Here is a 19,120-nt window from a genome sequence, read left to right on the forward strand (position 1 = left end):
TTGACTTATTGAAATCGATTGATTCTGATTCCAGTCGGTCAGCTTTGGACTTACTTTTTCTGGCTGACTCGCCTGCCGGATCTGTATCTGTATATTGCACGACTGCTTTTTTATGATTTTGCGAGGCACATTTGAAAAGTCGTTTTGTATCGGATATCTCACGTGAGCGAACGGTTCGATGGGACCAGCTGACAGACAGTTTACCCAAATACAATTTGTTCATTGCCAGTCAAATGGATTTAGATAGATAGTTAGTTACGCGCAAGTACCTGGCTCATATTTTATAGATTTAGCATTCCTTTTTGCGGCTCTCTGGCCCACAGATAAGATAACCAAGCAGAGAAATTGAATTTTTGGCAAATGTTTGCTGATTGCATTGCCTTTTCGTTGAAACTCAGCCAGCAGGGCTGTATTTATAGTTATAGATTAAACAAATTATATGACCCAATGAGGAATATTTATCGCTTAAACAAATGTTTGAAGTACAAACAGAGTTATAATTAATAACTCCAAAGGTCGTATATTTTGCAATCGGAGATTGCCAAACCCACGAAATATTTATCTATGGATGAGTCATGAGAAGATATAAGACATAAAATGTTTTTTTTGGGGAAATACGGAAGGGGTTTTTCGAAGTTACACAATTGTAGCCGTTAAACTTGTGATTATCCACGTTTTGCACTCGTTGAAAAGTCAAGTAATTTCCAAACTAAAGTATAAAATCACTGCAAATACCATAAATATTAATACTTATATTTAGGCTATAAACATAAAATGTGGGACAAAAATAAGCCAACGACCAACATAATCCCCCGTAAATTTAAGAACAAAGCGGAACTCATTTTTTACAACATTTTTAATGCCCAATTAAACAGCATTAAAAAGTTGAACTTCTTTCTCGTTATCAACTTGGAATAACGTGGTTTGCTGCCGTCATAAATTGTGCAAGGTTGAACGAAAAATAACGTCTATCTAATCAGTTATGTAGGTATAAAGAGCACATGAAAGCTAAAAAACGGCATTTTAAGACTTAAAAAATTTTGTTGGATCTCAGCAAAAACAAATTTGAATACAATTTATGATCACAATGAATCACAAAAAACAATCATATCATGATTGAACCCTTAGTCCACGTGAATTGCAATATATTATCACAAGAACAAATGAATCATAGAAAAGGTGATAGTGAAACTAAATTCGAAATTCTCTTGGGGAGAGAGCGATAAAAAAGGAGAATGGGAGGGTGACTGCTTTTACCTGTCAATATCTGGTGTTTTTGTTCTTGTTTTCCTTGCCCTTCTTCGTTGGTTATTTTTACTTTTTTCTGTGTTCTTGTTCCGTTCTCTTTTTTCTCTGATTTGCTGCACTTGTTCTTCTTCTTATCCTCCTTCGTTGTTTTTATGCACTCGTTTTTTGTTTTGCTTGCTTCGTCCGTTTTATCGTGTTGTCACGTTTTCACTTTCACAGGTAAATTCTAAAGGAGCAAGATATATATTCTCTTTCCCAATTTATTATTCCGCCCAAGGGGGCGTGGCCGGGGAGGCGAAGGGCACTCTTTGGCCTTTACACACACACACACTCACGCACGCACACAGAGGAGAGTGAGAGAGCGAGATGAATAAACTACCTTAAAAGATTGATTTTCTAGTTTCCGAAATTCGCGTATTTCGTATACTTGAAATGGTTTAACTTTTTTCGCCCTACATCCATTTTTTTATTTATATATTTTTTATTTTCTTTTTTTTTTTTTTTGTTTCAACGGGAACCGAAAACACAAGCAGCGCGGTCGAAAAATTATCGGGCAATACGAAAGAGCGCCTTTTGCGGGTTGCTTAAATAGACTTTCGTTGGCTGCTTCGGTTGCGAACCTCTCGTCGTTGCTCGCTCTCCAACGTTTGACGAACAGTGGGATAAATGTGCAGTGGTTTGCATGAAATAGCGTTGTTATAAAGTTATTATTGTTTATTGTTTAGGAACAATTTACAAAATCTTATTATTAAAAACATGAGAATAAAAAAAATCATGATTTTACCAAGCTGATTTCAACTTTACTAAAACATTATATAACACGAATTTAGGGTATTTATTTCAGTGAATTCAGATTTTACACAAAATCTCCTATTTTAAGCACTAAAATAGTGACATAAAGGATTAAGAACTTTCCCACTGTGCGGTTGGATGTCGGACGAACGAGACTTAAACAAGTTTGAGAGAGCATCACCCGAACCATACAAGTTAAAAATAATGGTAACATATGAATTGCTACGTATTTTTGCAATTAAACCGACTTTTTAAACACACAAAATTATTATGATTGGAAATTTCTTTAAAGCCAAACGAAATTTTCACAATGCCGATAAGCAGGGTGCGTGATACCGTTATGAAAAGTGGGAGAATAGGGAGAGAGCAGCAAGTGCGCAAGTGTGTGTGGTAAAAAGGTACCCCTATCACAATGCAGTTCACAAAAATAGTCACCATCCGTGACCGTGGTTTTGGATATTCTAGAACATTCTTCAATATATTTCAGATTAGTAATAGAAATGAAATGAATTCTTGTATACGTCTGTATTTATAAACGCCCTTTTATGATTTCGTACGGAGTAAAAACTTGCGTTAAAATTTTGTGCTAATAAGATGCCAAGGCTATTACAGATTATGCTTTCTAAATACGTGATAACAATTCAGCTGAATAAATTACAAAAATTGCAGAACATTTCACACGTGGTTTTTTTTGTATTGCAACTTCACGCAACAGAAATTCCCTCACACACACACACGCACACATGAATACAAACGGAACACGTCAACAACAACAATTCTCCTTCTTTCCCATCTCTCTCTCGCTCCAATTGTGTTTGTATGAGTTTAAAAGGCAAGGAAAATGTTAATTTTAGTACATTGCTTAGCACTTGAGTTAAACGCGCAAATTGGTGACACAAATATCGATTTGTTAAGTTTGAACAATTTAATTTGTCGCGCCTTTAAGCTCGCAAATAGAAGTATTTACTTTGGGCAATCGGATGAGGCTTTTGATTTCGCATTTGTTTGCGAGTGTGTGTGTGTGACGAGCCTTCTAATTCCCCAAGAAGAAGAAGAGCACCATTCGGTGGCCTAATTTGTTTCACTGCTCCGAAATCAAGCTTTTCCGATGCCTGCTTCTATTAACCTTTATTTGATTCGACTCGCGCGTTCGACGATATTTTTGCAGTAGTTATTTACTTTTCGTGTTTGTGGAGTGCACCTCTTTTATGCCGCGTTTGAAGAAGAAGCAAGCCGTAGTAGTGTTGTAGGTACTGTCGAATTTGGGGATGGGAATGATGCGTAGCTCTTGCAATCGATAGCTCGAGGAGTCCCTTTTCGCGTTTCGCAACACTTGGGCGGGAATTTTAAATCTAAAGTGCGACTATTGTGAATCAAGAAAAAACGCACATTTCCGCTTTACCAATCATTTTAGAGTTGATCAAAAGAAATTAAACACTTGTTGCATTTGAAAATTAAATTGTCTTTGTTCGTTTGAGTTTACAACTATATCGAGTCTTAATCTCTGAGTTTGCACATAGAAAAATAGTTTTTATGCAAGGAATCTCCAATAATCTCTTCAGTAGAATCTACAAGTCGCTAAAAATGAGGTTGCACATTTCGTTGTTCTTCTGGTTGAGGGCAAAGGTGCATCCGGCAGTTTTGTGGGAGAGTGTAGAGCGCACATGTTTGGCATAAGGACGATCAACAGACTGCAGGAAAACCGATCGAACGTTGGTTTGTCTGCGAAGGAGGGTTTCAATTACCATTGGAGTCATTAGAATAGTTATAGCAAACTCACTTGAGAAGCTGTTCAGGTCGCTGGAGTTGCATGCACAATTTAATGCCGCTGTAGAAGTCCAAGTCCGCATTCAGACTCAACTTTGGTTCGTGGGTGATGCTGAAATCCTGCACTAATTTCGCATACGTAAAGCCAACGGCCACATGACCAAGGACAGCGCTGCCAGTGCTATAAGCCAAGAGTTCACCGTGAGTTGAGAAATGCTATGACTTTTCCACTTACTTTTGCTGGATTTCCGTCTGGGCATTTCGATTCCACAGGCTGAATCCCACCTTGCCATTGAGATCCACGCTCCTGGCGCCCAGAACTCGCCAGTGTAGCGTCGCCCCGGAGGTCAGGATTATGTAGTGCTCGTTGTCCTGGGACAAAGTGGTTGCCTGGTAAGCGGGCGTTGAGTCCGAGGCACTTCCTCCCCACACGTGACCCATTAGCTCGGTCTGGCCGCTGAAGAATACCAGGGGTCGCAATTGAGCACCCTGCACACTGATCTCCATGCCCGCGGTGACCGCTTCGTCTTCGCTGAACTCATCATCCGCCGGGATTCCATCATTTCCATTGCCGGAGTCACCATCGCCTACTAGCGAGCCCAAGCCGGCAGTGTAGATGCCCAATTTGAAGCTGCTTGCTTGGGAACGCCCTGCGTGGAGCAGAAATTCCACGGAGCCACGTTTCAGTATTCCCTGATATACTTCCTGGGTACTTAGCAGGGTTTCGTTGAAGGCTGGAGCCTGGGAAAGCTGACGGGTGAGGACTGTCGTAAGACCTGCAAGTATTGAAGATTATAATTGGTTGAACAATGTCATCGGGAAATTAGGCACTCACCCTTTTGTCCCAGCACATTGTAGTTGTTTACATGCCTCCGTTTGAGAAGCTCCGATTCGAACAATGCCCTGAATCGTGGGCACTTCTCAGCCAGCATTCTTAGCTTCTGCAGCACGTAGGTTTTGATCTCAAACTGGCGATCATTGGAGGCCAGATAATCCAAGAGGTAGCCCAATTGCTCCTGAGTTGGCCGGAGGGACAGGATAATGTCAAGAGCCAGAGTGCGAGCGGAGCTATCAAAGCGACGCTTTCGCTGGTAGAATATGCCCTCAAACTGCAAGCGATGGGAAGAGTTAAAGCTACCTAGCGGAAAAGCTTTCAGAGCCTGTAAGGCAGCCACCGATAAATTGGGGGCCTCGCCAGTTTGAGCGTGCTCCAGCAGAGCTTCAATGGTAGCAGGATCCTGGAGATTTTGCAGTGCCCTTATGTACAAAGTGGGCTCCTTGGAGGTGAGACCTTGCAGGAGATAAGAACGCACTTCCTTCAACAAAGGATCTTCAACATCCAGTCCGCTTTGGCGGGTCAAGGTGGCCAGGGTTTGGATGACGCTTTCCCTAAGCTTTAAATGCTTTTTGATAGATTCCTGTTCCAGCAATCCGAACAAGTGCTCAACTATTTTCCTGTCTGGATGGGTGGCAACCGCCAGGGACTGCAGGTATTTCTCTAGCAGATCCAATTGCTCGTTTGTGGTTTCCGACTCCTTGTATAGGAATCCAAAGGTGGCATTATGAGCATCGAAGGTTTGAACAGCGCCCAAAAGATCCACCAACTGGGGCAGAACTTCTGAGTGATCCCGGAGTAGATCTTCAAATTGTTCTTGCCTTGTGATGCGAGCCAGGGGAATTAGTTTTACGTACGCAAGAGCCAGCGAGGATTTGCCCACATCGCCGGATTGCAATTCCGTCAGAGAGGCCTTTAATTGGTCCTCCAGCTGAAAGAGAGATATTTTTAGTTAATTTGAATTTCAAATTTGGGGATTAATTTGAGATTATTTACATACCGTTTGCTCTTTGATCGCACTGATCATGCCATCTACATCGGACTCTAGCTCGAAGACGCGATACCATTCCAGCAGGCTCTGGATGGCCTTGTCTAAGCTGCCTAGTTCCAGTTGCTTGACTTCCTCCGATCCTTGCGAGACGTGTTGCAGAATCAACGCACTCTTTACGGAGCTTCCCACATCTGGTTTGGCAGCTAGATTGAGGCGGTGATTCTCCTGAGACTCTGCCTTCAAGAGTGTGCCCTCTGAAGAGAGCTCGTAGAAGACCGTCTCCTGGGCTTGCTGAGTAACTCCAAGAGCTTCTTCTGGGTGATAGTTGACCCTGAGATCCCACAGAGAGCAGTCTCTTTTGGTTTTCTCCACCTTCGTGGATGATTTGACATTATAGGACACACGACACAGGCCAGAAACATCCAGTTCCTCCTCCTGGGAAGCATCCAATCTGAGCTGCAGCAGGGAAGCAATTCCGCGCTCCAAGTTCAGCAGGGATTGATCTTTGGAAGTATGGGCTATGACCTTGTCAGGCTGTCCCTTAACCAGACTGATATAAAAAGGTCTATCGGGTATCTGGGTAATTGAGCGGGCTTTTCCAGAGGCGTCGACCTTGCTTCCGCTGATATAAACCTCCAGTAACTGGTCCTCATCTCCACTCCAAACTGAGTTGATCTTGAGATCGGTCTCAAATGTATAGCTCGTCTCCGCGGCGCCTGAATCTCGTCCCAGTTCCTGGAGTATCACTTGATTCTGTAGCTTGAAAAATTGCTGACTGTTCGGAGCTATTAGGGCCGTTCTTCCATCCTCTAAAGAAATGCGGCCCAAAAGAAACAGTAGAACACGTCATTAGTCAAACGAATTGTTATAACTTTCACCCAGAAGCAGCGCTACATGCTGATATGTATTTTCGTCGTTTACTAAGCCTGGGTCGAGGTTATCAACAAGTGGCCCTGCACAGTGGGCAGCGATAATGCAAATAGTGGAAGCAACGTGTACGAGGGAGTGATAATCCGAAGGAGGGATGGGGTGATAGATAGCAAAGGTCGATGTAGATGTGGTTCAATCCGGGGATCTTTGGGAACAAATATGATGGTGTTTATCTATGTTTCGGTTTTCAGCAATTCAGGACGGTTAACTGCACGTTTTTGTCTAACTTTACAGAAACAAAACGAAACACATGTACAGGTGCCACCAACCTTTCACATTTCCTTGACCTTCAATACTGTTACTTGCCCCACTGTAAAAACAGCTGCTTCGATTGGAAAGTGTGTCAGATAAAAGTTCTCTTTCGGTCTTTTGTTTGTGTGCGTAGGCGGAGGTGTGGCACTGTCACTGTTGTTGTTTATCGCCAAACGCTACCACAAACAGTTCATTCAACTTGACCAAAACCCATTTACCCAACTAATCGTAAATATTGGCATACTTACCCAAAAGTCCCAAAAAGAGGGCCAGCAGTAGCAGGGTTCGCAGGCACTTCTTATGTGTGTTCTCCATTTTCCCAAGGTCTTTGTTCGATTCTGTACTTATATTAAACTGAGCAGAGGTAAATTAATTCATTGATAAGACCGAGCCGAGCCGGCAGGCGACGGAATTAAAAGCGGAATGGCAACACAACGGGGCTGAGGAGCGAGATTCTGACTAGTGGTGACTTTAAGCAGCTGAGAGTCGCTGAGGTGGGCTGTGGTGAGATTGAACAGCTGGCGAGCCAGAGGGCGCCACTGTTACGGAGAGTGCCAGAATGTAAATTATTTTATTTTCTACAAATGAGCTTACATATACATAATAACCCATCCAAAAACATGCATACCGTTTTCATATTGGAATGTGTTTTTATATCAGTTACTCGTAGAGTAAAAGGGTATACTAGGTTCGTTGAAAAGTAAGTAACAGGCAGAAGGAAGCGTTTCCGACCATATAAAGTTTATATATTCTTGATCAGGATCAATAGTCTAGGAATTCTAGACATGTCCGTCTGTCCGTATGAACGTCGAGGTCTCAGGAAATATAAAAGCTAGAAGGCTGAGATTCAGCATACAGATTCTAGAGACAAAGACGCAGCGAAAGTTTGTTGACCCACGTCGCCATGCTCACTCTAACCGCTCACGTTTTTGAACCATTTTTCGATATTTTTTCATAATTTTGGCACGCCCACTCTAACGCCTTAAAGCCGCCGAACCGGCCACGCCCACACTTTGGAACAATTTTTAAATTTTATTCCCCAATATCTATCGATATTCCAAAAAAAAAAAAAAAAAATTAATTTCGACTTCGCATTCACACTTGCATTCCCTCTTGTTTTTATTTTATTGTAAAATTGCTAAAAAAACTACCTTGATTTCAAATTAATCTTTCCTTTCAAATTTGTGTCTGCCTTCAAGGACTTACTTTTGAATGCTGTTAATTTTGCCAAGTTTTTTAATATAAATTCCGATTTGCTAATGAGGCCACATAGTATTGTAAGGTATTGTAGATTTCCTTAGGACTATGAATCGATGACTTTTCATATGATAAGTCGTAAATATAACCCGACAACTTGAAGAGCAAGATCTCCTAGTAATAATCGTATATTCCAAAATGCAATAAAAAAATATCGAACAATCGCTTTCTGATTATATAAGAAATATTTAATGTACAACTAATATATAGAAAAATTTCACGTTTTTCAAAAACTTAATACATATATTCAATACGCATTTTAAAATTAAATGGTTACACGATTCGATTTACATTGTGCAAATAAAGTGATCTGCGTCAATGCTGGAATAAATGTGTCCCTCGGAAATCATAAAGTCCAGAATGTTGCTGGAAAAATAAGAAACAACAAATGTTAGAATTAATATTACCTAATAAAGAATATCAAATGATGCAATAGTTTTGGATAACCAGCTTACGTCAACTCAGAATCGCTGATGTGGGAGAATTTGGCTTTCAGTTCCTTGCGAGAGATGCCCTCTTCGGAAACATTGCTCTTGATGGCCTGGAAGACGGCCTGCTGCTTGGGATCTAGCCCACTAACAATGGCCGAGCTCTGGGAGGCGGTGAAATCAGCTATGGAGCCTGAGCCGGAAGAAGCGCCTGCACCAGCTCCAGCTCCACCCTTGCTCTGGTAGTCCTCGGCCCTGTAGCGGGCATTGAGTACTTCCAGCAGGTGCGTGCACACCTCGTTGGGATCCAAGACGGGCAGTAGCTTGAATATCATTAGGGTTTTGGAACCGCCTTGCGACCGGGTGGTGCCGTAGACCTTCACGTAGTTGTTGACCATGACCTCGGGTGCCTTGAGAGCGTCGCCCTCCTCCAGCCAGTAGTGCGCATCGATCCTGCCGCTATGGTCCTCCAGTGTATAGGTGATCTTCGTTGAGGAAGTCTCCACGTTTCGCACTATGGCCACAACACAGGCCATGGCGTACTGCATGCCGAACAACTCGATGTTTCCCTCCGGGGCGTCCACAATCTGCTTCACCACCAGGGGCACTATTCCCTATTTGCAAACGTACGAAATCATGTTAGGTTGTGCAATTTTACTGGCGTCTCACTTACTTCTCCCTTTTGATTGCTGGCGGCTCCAGCGGGCGCAGTTTGTGTGGCATTGAAATCTCCAACTAAAAACGAGCTTCGCCATTAGTTCCTTTACTTTCTTTGAGCTACTAGCTCTACTTACATGAATCATTCATTTTCTTGGCTTTTTAGGGATTTGTACTTAAGTATTCTATATAATTTCACAAGCAGCCGCTGGTAAACAATTAAAACGCGCGAACGTAGAACTGACAGTGTGGCCGTAGGTCGAACACGTAAAAATACCATATATTTGGTATATACCAAATGTCTTATGTCTTGTCAATATTTGTTTTGAAAACTGATTTATTGTAATAAATTGGGAATATACTTTATTCAATTTAAAATAAACGACAAACTTTTTGATTTTGTACAGGACTTACAGCCCTAAATAATGCATTTTTTTTATGGGTAACAAAATATTTTTCTTAGTACTAATAATTTCAGAAACACTTAAAACCTAGAATCTTTTCTATCGATCTTTCTTTTTCTTTTCTTTAATTTCAGCATGGGCTGAAGGACAAATGTCCTTGTTCAAGCACTCCCCACAATTTGGCTTCACTGGGGTGCAAATGGTTTGTCCGAATCCCACGAACAAATGATTGACCTCTGACCAGAGGCTGAATGGCAGCCACTTCTCCAACGCCACACGGGTTTGCTCGGGCTCCTTGGTGGGCTTCGGCACCCAGCCCAGCCTGTTAGAAAGGCGGTGGACATGGACGTCGACTCCGATTCCGGTTATCTTGTTCCAGGCCACTGCCATGCAAATATGGGCCATCTTGGGGCCAACTCCTGGAAGAGCTACAAGGTCCTTGACATTGTCTGGAATGTCCGAACCATACTTGTCCATCAGTATGTCCACGGTTTGCTTGAGGTACTTGGCTTTGTTCTGGAAGAGATCGAGAGTAAGAGCGATTTATTTATTTATTATTAATTCTATCAAACCTTGTAGAAGGATACGGGATGCAGTAAGTTCTCGAGTTCAGTCACTGGCATTTCCTTTACTTTCAGTGGAGTTAGACCCCGGTCTTTGAGGCGATTCATGGCTTCATAAGTAGTTTGGTCCTTGGTTTGACTGGACAGCATCAATGCAACTAGGTTTTGGAAGCGCTGCGTCTGCAAGGAAGTTGTGCGTTTGTAACGTATTCTTCTCCGTACTTAATTCCACTCTTTGGAAATACCTTCGAGTCTGCTTTCAAATCGGCGCATCGGTGGCATCCCATGGTGTCCACTGGCGCAGTTCTGGAGTTTCTCATAATGCGAATGTTTTCTAGGTGGTTAAACCACAAAGGATGTGGTGCTAGCACCTCAGAATAGGAATGGGAATCCTCCTGAGCTTCCTGCTTTATTTGGGGTTCCACCTCCTCTTTTACCTTATCCACTCTCACTGGGGAGTCCACGGCATCAGGCACCACCTTGCATATGACCACAGTAGCCGAACCCATTCGAACTCTGGTTACCATGCGATCATCCTTTCTAATCTTTTTGGGTGCAACTCGAGCTGGAGACAAGGGCTCCATTTTCATGTTAGTTTTCTTCACGGCTTCCCCATTTAAGAGACGCTGCTTGCGGGTTTGCACGGGGGAGAAGAACACTGAGCTACTCGATCCTGCTGCGCCAGAAGACACACCAACCAGATCCTCGATATCCTGGAAGATTTAGAAACTGCGTCTTGAGTATCAATATCAATGTTTATCATGCATCTCCGCCTACCCTCACGTTATCGGCCCGATTTGGACGGCTTTTTATTTCCGTGGGTTTTATAAGATCTCCCCGTTTTGCCAATTTGTTGGCCAACGTTAATTTCTTTACATTCTTGGCCATAACTAATACAATTTCTGCGCTTCGGTTTCAGTTTCCATGTTTGTTTACATTTCAAACCTATCGATTTCGATGTAGGAGACACGGTCACACTTTACACCTAAGTAGCCGGGAACATTTGAAATTTCGAAATATTCAACAAGTTAAGATTTTAAGAACAATTTTTCGAATGCTACAGGATAAAAACTTATACGCTACTACAATACATTTTAAGCAAAAAATTTAATACAAATTAAATTAAATTAAATTAATTCTCGGTATACTAGATATACTAGATTCGTTGAAAAGTAAGTAAAAGGCAAAAGGAAGCGTTTCCGACCATATAAAGTATATAAATCCTTGATCAGGATCAATATCCGAGTCGATCTAGCCGTGTCCGCCTGTCCGTCTGAACGTCGAGATCTCAGGAAATAAAAATACTAATACTACTTATATACTACAATACTGTAGTACAACATTTAAATCAAAAAATTTTATTTCCCATTAATCACAATCGGTTTTTAAGATAAAAAAATGGAAAATAAAAAAATATTTGAATTATATACTCTCTCATCATGATATTATTTATTGAGATAGCAGTCTTCTCTCGTGGGCCTGGAAAAAAGGCATTAACAACAAAACAAAATAAATAAAAGTACATCTACTGACCTCATGTGCCGTCTTCAGAAGGTGCTCGAAACTCGACCGACCCGTCTGGAGCACCATCCCGTAAAAGACTTTGCTCCACGATTGGGTCAGTAGTTCGAATGGTGACCCGAACTCCACTAGAGTGCCAGCGTCCAGAACCATGACCCTGTCCGAATCGATGATCGTGTTCAACCTGTGGGCTATGGTCAGAACGGTGCAATCTCTGAACTTCCTGCGAATGGTGGATTGTATGAGGGCGTCTGTTTGAGGATCTACATTTGCGGTAGTCTCGTCCATCACCAGGATGCGGTTCTCGCGGAGAATCGCCCTGGCCAAGCAGACCAACTGCCTCTGACCTACACTGTAGTTGGCTCCGCCCTCGGCAACCACACTTTCCAGGCCATTTGGCAGCTCCGACACCTCATCTTTGAGGTGAACCTGGCGAGGAAAGGGTGATTAGTTATAGTTATGGTCAGGTTTGTAATTTCTCACCTCTTCTAAGGCCTTCCACAATTTTTCATCAGCATACTGTTCAAAGGGATCCAAATTGCTGCGCAGGGTGCCGGAAAATAGCACAGGTTCCTGGGGAATTATAGAGATCTTGCTGCGCAGATCGTGAAGCCCAATTCCGAGAATGTCCGTGCTGTCTATTAACAAGGATCCATCGTTGTAGGACAGCCTAAAGAGGGCATTTATAAGGGAGGACTTTCCGGCACCCGTTCTGCCCACGATGCCAATCTTTTCGCGTGGCTTGATAACGAAATTCAGTGACTTGAGGACTCTATCCGTCTTCGGATCGGGATTGTATCTTAGACATAGTTGTTCCGCACTTATCAGACCCTCTTGTGGCCAATTCTTGGGTGGTTTCTTGTCCTCTGGGGACTCAAATTCTTCCTCTGCTTCCAGGTGCCTATATTCTAACACTCTTTCCACAGAAGTCATGGAGTTCTCCAGCTCAGCGGATTGCCGCATTCCCCACTGAACAGTCCCCGTCATGGACATAGCCTGGGTAATAACTAAACCGATTTGACCAGGATTATCCAGGGGAGGGCTAAAATAGCTCATTAGGGTTACCGATATGACGTAGGCCACGCAAAACAGATCCAGATAGTAACCGAAGGCTCGATTTGTGGACAGGAATGTATAGTATCCGGAACTGTGGAGATCCTGGTAGTTATCGTATTCCTTGGTGAGCAAGTCCTGAGCTCCCATAGATCTGATGGTGGGTAGGCCATTTAAAGTGGCACTAAAATGCGAATACATTGGGGATCTGGCTATGGCTTCCAATCTTTTTACGTCCCTCGAAGTGCTCAAGTAGAATGTGCGAAGGAAATGGAAAGCCAAGAACATGGTGATGGTATTAATCAAATACCACGGATTTGTGATGCACAGAACTCCTATAATTCCACTGATTGACAGAAATATTTGTATGCAATCGAGCATCACTGCGGGCAGGATTTCATCCACTTGCCCCAAGTCCATGGCAAATCGATTGAGGATTCTGCCCGAGGGATTCGCATGGAAGAAGTACAGAGCGGTGCGGGAGACTCCTTGGAACATGGTATTGTGTAACTGGGTGGATGAGTGCATCGCCATGCTGAAGAAGAGCAGGGTTCGAAGCAGAGCAAATATCACTAGGGCTGCATTGATTCCACTGAAGATGTAAATGTCCATAGAAGCAGAAGAGGAGTCGTTGTTTTTAACCCTGTAAACGAAGATTTATCAATTGTGAATAACATAGTTCAATTAAGCATACTTACCAGTAGGAAAGGAAGTAGTCGCCTCCAGAAGCCAAAATTTGAGTGCCCAGGCAGAAGAAGGCAACCAGGACGACCATTAGCCATCCAGAGCCGGCGGAAAAGTATTTCCCATATATGCCCAATCCAATTTTCCCTTGGGATCGCGACTCCTGAGCAGGTTGTCTTTCATTGTCCAGTATAGACTCCGTAGAAGAATCCACCGAAGTGACACTGACTCTGCTTACACGACTGCTTTGCCGGGAGTAGGTCGACTTATCATTTTTGGCATCGCCTTCTGCATTAATTTGTTCCTCATCAGAATCCCCCATTTCCTGGACCTCCGTGGCCAAAAGTTTCGCAAAGTCCTGACCACTTTTAAGCATTTCCTCGTAGGTGCCAATAGCTGATATTTTTCCCTTGTCCATGATAACTATGAGATCGGCATGTTCCAGAAATTGCAGTTGATGGGTCACCAGAATCACCAGCTTATCCCTGAGAAAGCCACGCATGCACTCCTCGAATAAATGACGTCCCACATGGGTGTCCACAGCACTCAAAGGATCGTCGAGGAGGTATGTATCCGCCTGGCGATAAACAGCTCTGGCCAAACTGATCCTCGCTCTCTGACCGCCGGATAGGGAAGCTCCTCTTTCCCCCACAAAAGTGCGATCGCCGTGGAGCAGTTCGAAATCTCTTTCCAAAGCGCACTTTCTTATGACATTACGATATCGGTGCTTATCCATGGGTAGACCGAAAAGGATATTATCCCTAACGGAAGCATTGAAGAGCCAGGGTTCCTGAGAGGCATACGAGATATTTCCCTGGACCTTTAGCTTCCCCGACTCAGCAGGAAGTTCTCCTAAGATGGCTTGTATGAGGCTGGACTTCCCAGAACCAACGGGTCCAATGACAGCCACCAGTTGCGGTGGACTTAAGCTGATGTTAATGTTTTCCAAAACGGGTTCCACGTGATCATGATTCCAACGGGCTTGAAAGGATTGCAATTTCACAAGGGGTTCCCCTTCGAAAAGCTTATTTGTTTGTCCACCTTTAAGGTACAAAGCTGCAGTCTCACTTCTCATCATGAATCCTTTGATTCTGCGCAGGGTTACCATCATCTCTGCAAATTGCGACATGCCGCTCGGGAAGAATTTGCACACCGTGCGTCGCAGGATATTGTAGAAAGCGGTAACTGAGAAAGCCCTTTCCGCCGTCAACTCTCCGCCCATCAGGACGAATCCCAGAAGGCTTACGAATATAGCGATTCTACTCAGGGTAATCTCGAAGGACAGCAGAGTGCCCCGGATGTAGTTCACCTTGCGAATGGAGCTCATTTCACTACGCCGAAGTCTTTCGATCAGCCTCCCGAATGGCTTCTCCCAGGTATACATCTTGATCACCTGAATACCTGATATAATCTCGTTCATCATCCTAACCCGCTGATCAGTTCTTAGCGCTGTTTGGTGTCTCAGTCTCGAAGTCAGTCGGCTGAGAAATGTTTGGAACGGCAGGAACAGAAGTAGGATCATGATTCCGTACAGCGAAGCAACTCCGATCTGTTGGTATAGGAAGTACGAGGATATGAGCAACTCCAGCGGTCCCAGCCACAGGAAGTGAAAGTGTATCAGAGCGCGATCGAAGCGGCCCAGGTCGTTGGATATGAGATTCACCACCTGGCCCGTGGTTGTATCTCCCAAGGCAGTGCGACTCAGCCGGAGCGCTTTTCGGTAGATAGCCGTGCTCACAGCCACTCTCATTTTCATGGCCAGGTGCTGGGGGAAGAATGTTATTGTATCACAGTTCACAATAATGAATAATAATTTAAAATCTTACCATTAGGGCCATCATGAGGGGATGGAACATCAGCACCGAAAACAGTATGCTCAGAACCAGAGCAATTGCATAAATTTGCGCCCAGAGCCCATCTCCATTTCCATTTCGTGTGAACTCTGCTATTAGAGCTCCCAGGATTAGTGGCAAGGTCGCTCTGTCAGGAAGAAACTTAGAATATATATTGATCGTATAGCCAGATATTCCTCCATACGCACCTTGTTCCCAGCTCGAGAACTCCAACAGCTATGCCAGACAGGAGAAGCTGCCATCCGAATACCTTCAATATAACCCTAATTATGCTTGGTTCCTTTTTTGCCGTATCCCCACAGGATCTGACTTCCGACTGCCAAGTCTCGAAGAATTTGTCGCCGAGAGTTTCCGCTTTGTGTCCTTCTAGAGCATTATATAGATCAGTGGGCTCGAGGTTTTTCTTCCTGCCCTTGAAAAGTATGGGCAACGCAAAGCTGAAAAATATATACATTAATTAATATTTAATTATTTGCTAGCATAGCTCCGAGTTTCTCAAAGACCTGCCTTCAATGCTGATACAAACGTGATAATCTTAAGTTATAGACGTGGTCTTACGACTACTGATATCTACTGATAACAGTACCGTATTTAGTACGATTTTCCGCGACGAAATGGTTTTGCTATCATTATAGTTTTAAAGAAGCTTTAAATAAAACATACCAAAACATTAAAGTAGAAAATATCCCCGCAGATTCTCGTGGATTTGTTTGCAATTTTTTGGCCTGCATGCTTTTAAGTTTTATTTAGTTATTCTGCTAGCATGGGCTTATCTAAGTGAAATGCACTATTTAAATAGTTTGTTGGATTAGCTACTTTTCACTTTAGTTAAAACTAAAACTTTCCGTTTAGCGAGAACAAAAATTTCAGATAAAAGCGTCCGTGGGGTTTCGCTTTTTAACTTGTTCTGATTCGTTTTAGATGCCATCTAACGAGTGATAAAATTCACGGAAGTTTTCTCACCTGGATGACGTATTTTATCTCAGAGATAATCTTGGTAGCTATGTTTGTAGTATATACAGCTATTAGATGCTTACTTAATCTGCCACTTTGCTTTAAGTAATTTCTTAAGTAATGCAAAATCATTCAATTTTTCTGTAAATTAAATAAATCTAAGGAGAAAATTGGGAGAAAAGTGGGAAATCGTTGAAAATGGTTTAATTTCATTAGATTTTGAAATTGTTTTATTCGGATAGATACCCGTCAAATAAAGATAATACTACTGCATATCTAAAAATGTACGCTTATCAAGATTTACTAAGAAGGAAATAAATATTGACACGGACTTTGGCCAGTATCTCTGTGCTAACTTACATGCGTTCTAATACCTTTAATTTCGTATAGTAAGTAACTTGACATCTATTTTTCAATCACCATTCAATCTTTTTGTTAGTTTTCAAAGTCTGGTATTCTTTTCTTTCGAATTTCAATGCCTTTTACACATTGTTTGAGAAATGTTTTACGCTACTCCTTATTAGAAAGTTATATTATACTCCATACGTTATTTATGTTCATCTGAATTCTTTAAACCGAAAACGTATGTATGTCTCTTTAAATATTTGTAAATTGAGCCATCCATCATTTCCAGCGTTTGCTTAGCGTGCTATCAATAAGCAAATACAAATTAACCAAAAAATTAAACCACACACAAGTTTCAGTCGGATGCAGATGGTCACGAACTGCCCTTTTTTCAGCATAAATATAATCAGAAATGTGTGTGAATATTTTATCATTTATTTACATAAAATAACCGACCGCAAGATTTAATTAACCGCAAAAGTGGCAGAGAAAAATTGGAAAATTTCTACACAGAAAAAGGAAAAGGAAAAACTGAATTTAAACAAAAGAGAGTCCTGCAGTCTAGTTCTTCGACTATCAGATACCCATTGCTCAGCTAGATGGAAGTGCGGTGAAGAAATGCAATTAGAATGCGAGCAGATTTTAAAACTTTGGCAGGAAGTAAAGCGATTTTGAAGCTATCTTTTTATAACTTCCACTCTTGTGGTTCCCGGATCACACGAACGGACAGACAGACTGACGGACATGCAGATACATCTACTCACTCAAGAGGCTCACCTTCTTTTTAGCGAATTCAGCATGCTCTTTTCTTAATGAGTAACGCGTATAAAAATAAAACGCGATATGTGAGTTAATGCAAAACGTAAACATGAAGGAAGGGAACCAGAGAAATAGATATGCGGACGGCGTGTATTGGCATAAAGCGGAGTAATAAGGTAAATATATGCTCAGCTCTGAACACACACAGATACTCACCAACACAGAGGCACACACTGGACTGGAATGTAAGTCCGGGCAAATAAACATATTTATCTGTGCGACAACTCACTGAAGTGACCCTGCCCAACAAAAGTAGCAGTACCAACTGTTCCTGGGTGAAGCGAATCGGATTGGAGGACCAACAAACAAAGAGGAGATGAGATCCATAAAATACCCTTTTTAACCCTCATACAGACCTTTCGCAGAAATCTCTAAAGATCTATACAGCATTTCGCAGTCCAACACTCTGAGAAGGCGAAGACCGAGGTTCCATTCAGATGCCCGTTGCGATTAAATAGTATTCAGTAATAGACAAATATCATTTAATTTAAGAATTAAAAGTTTGAGCATATCTGTGTTTATTTAGATACTTCTCTTGAACACTAAAGTTGCAACGTCCTGTCGCAGGGTAACATCCGTGCTTATAGGGAGTGCTTCGCATCCAACGGGCACTGACCGCTCCCACATTCAGTGCCGCTCCCCCTCCCACCGCCCCTCTCAACGCCTGCTCATCTGCGGCTCTGTCACTCCATGTTTTTGCCTTATCAGCGGACGAGGACGCAGCGTGAGTGCGGCTGTCACTTGGGGCAAACATATGTTTCGCTACAAATTGACGACCGCAACGCTCTTATCAGCAGCGGCTGCTGATAACAACAACAGCAAGTGACTTTAAGTGGGGTGAATGGGGGGCGTGGGGGGAGCGATGGGGCAGAGGGCAAGGCACCCGCTGGACAACAAAAGACAACAAACGAAAATTAACGAAAACTAAATTTAAACACGTCTTGCTGCGGTCCACCCAGCGGAGATGTGTTTCATTAGCTGCAGCTGCAGCTAGCCCCGTCTCGCTCGCCCCCGATTAGCCGTCCCTTTCTGCTGACGAGCATCCACACGCAGAAAAAATGTTTGAGAAAGTAATGTTTGAGTATGCACTTTGTAATCCTACCACTACGGCAACAAACTTTCTAAGTATCTCATTCCAGCTGTTAACACCATTAGGCAAAATGTTCCTGATTTTGACTATTTGAACGAGATTTAAGATTTATAAAGAATGGATTTAACTTGGCCTCATTCATCTGTTGAAAAAGTGCAGCAGCTTTCAATATATTCAGCTGGCTTCGCAATCACGTTTACTTGCAACCTGTATGTTGCTCTAAAATCTTTCTCTCACTTTCTCTTTCAGTGTACTTTCGCGGTTAGCTGTGCGATGGGGCGGGGGTGGAATGGGGCAAGGGGTTCCGGGAGGGGCAGCATGTGCTCAGACCTATTAAGGGGTTAAGGGTTGTCCAGTGGCCACCGCTGACTTTCTGCCCACAGCGGGCGGTCACGGCAAATAAGGTTTACTGGCGCACCCCATGTGAGCTTGTCCTTGCCTAATCCTCGGCTGAAAGCTGGACAGGGATGCGTATGACAGGAAGCCGCTGGATATAATTGTTATGATCAAAAACAGACAATTAACAGGGTTCTTTGTGATGAGCGGGCCAGTTGGCTCCTCCGCCCTCCTAGCTGACAATTCTGTCTTGAACTCAATTTGATTAATATAGAACGTGTCATTCAAAGGGGTAAAGACTGAAATATTAATAAGTTATTTTCATTTTAAATGGAACAATA

At 42.8% G+C, this 19,120-nt stretch overlaps 5 protein-coding genes across 13 annotated transcripts in view; all 5 read right to left on the minus strand.

Moving 5' to 3' along the window:
• Positions 1 to 3,330, minus strand: part of LOC6733017 (GTPase-activating protein skywalker) — a 41,220-nt gene extending 37,890 nt beyond the window's left edge. For 4 of the 9 annotated variants that reach the window (XM_016178003.3, XM_016178011.3, XM_039298572.2 and 1 more), the window contains exons 1-2: positions 3,167 to 3,321; positions 1,258 to 1,474 (exon numbers count right to left, since the gene is read on the minus strand). The gene's annotated coding sequence lies outside the window, so the exon portion shown is untranslated. Of the gene's footprint in view, positions 1 to 1,257; positions 1,838 to 3,007; positions 3,147 to 3,166 lie in introns of those variants that run through there. The other 5 variants (XM_039298566.2, XM_039298564.2, XM_039298568.2 and 2 more) reach the window with 5 other exon arrangements.
• Positions 3,331 to 3,481: 151 nt separating this feature from the next.
• On the minus strand, positions 3,482 to 7,299 carry LOC6733020 (microsomal triglyceride transfer protein large subunit). The gene is made up of 6 exons (XM_002080063.4): positions 7,064 to 7,299; positions 5,643 to 6,442; positions 4,643 to 5,573; positions 4,043 to 4,583; positions 3,821 to 3,988; positions 3,482 to 3,762 (listed from the first exon to the last, which is right to left on the minus strand). The coding sequence occupies exons 1-6, from the start codon at positions 7,128 to 7,130 to the stop codon at positions 3,609 to 3,611; spliced, it is 2,661 nt and encodes an 886-aa protein (XP_002080099.1). The 5' UTR covers positions 7,131 to 7,299; the 3' UTR covers positions 3,482 to 3,608.
• A 988-nt stretch (positions 7,300 to 8,287) lies between these two features.
• On the minus strand, positions 8,288 to 9,450 carry LOC6733021 (replication protein A 32 kDa subunit). The gene is made up of 4 exons (XM_002080064.4): positions 9,295 to 9,450; positions 9,174 to 9,235; positions 8,528 to 9,114; positions 8,288 to 8,438 (listed from the first exon to the last, which is right to left on the minus strand). Exons 1-4 carry the CDS (start codon positions 9,305 to 9,307, stop codon positions 8,360 to 8,362), a joined length of 741 nt encoding a protein of 246 aa, XP_002080100.1. The 5' UTR covers positions 9,308 to 9,450; the 3' UTR covers positions 8,288 to 8,359.
• Positions 9,451 to 9,547: 97 nt separating this feature from the next.
• Positions 9,548 to 11,097, minus strand: LOC6733022 (endonuclease III-like protein 1). Its single transcript, XM_002080065.4, has 4 exons — positions 10,902 to 11,097; positions 10,370 to 10,837; positions 10,134 to 10,304; positions 9,548 to 10,077 (listed from the first exon to the last, which is right to left on the minus strand). Exons 1-4 carry the CDS (start codon positions 11,010 to 11,012, stop codon positions 9,661 to 9,663), a joined length of 1,167 nt encoding a protein of 388 aa, XP_002080101.1. The 5' UTR covers positions 11,013 to 11,097; the 3' UTR covers positions 9,548 to 9,660.
• A 372-nt stretch (positions 11,098 to 11,469) lies between these two features.
• LOC6733023 (probable multidrug resistance-associated protein lethal(2)03659) lies at positions 11,470 to 16,171 on the minus strand. Its single transcript, XM_016178001.3, has 7 exons — positions 15,899 to 16,171; positions 15,424 to 15,672; positions 15,209 to 15,362; positions 13,397 to 15,147; positions 12,129 to 13,341; positions 11,658 to 12,074; positions 11,470 to 11,603 (listed from the first exon to the last, which is right to left on the minus strand). The coding sequence occupies exons 1-7, from the start codon at positions 15,964 to 15,966 to the stop codon at positions 11,574 to 11,576; spliced, it is 3,882 nt and encodes a 1,293-aa protein (XP_016025710.1). The 5' UTR covers positions 15,967 to 16,171; the 3' UTR covers positions 11,470 to 11,573.
• Between the last annotated feature and the right edge of the window lie 2,949 nt (positions 16,172 to 19,120).

This window comes from Drosophila simulans, chromosome 2L, assembly GCF_016746395.2.
Source record: "Drosophila simulans strain w501 chromosome 2L, Prin_Dsim_3.1, whole genome shotgun sequence".
Classification (NCBI taxonomy): domain Eukaryota; kingdom Metazoa; phylum Arthropoda; class Insecta; order Diptera; family Drosophilidae; genus Drosophila; species Drosophila simulans.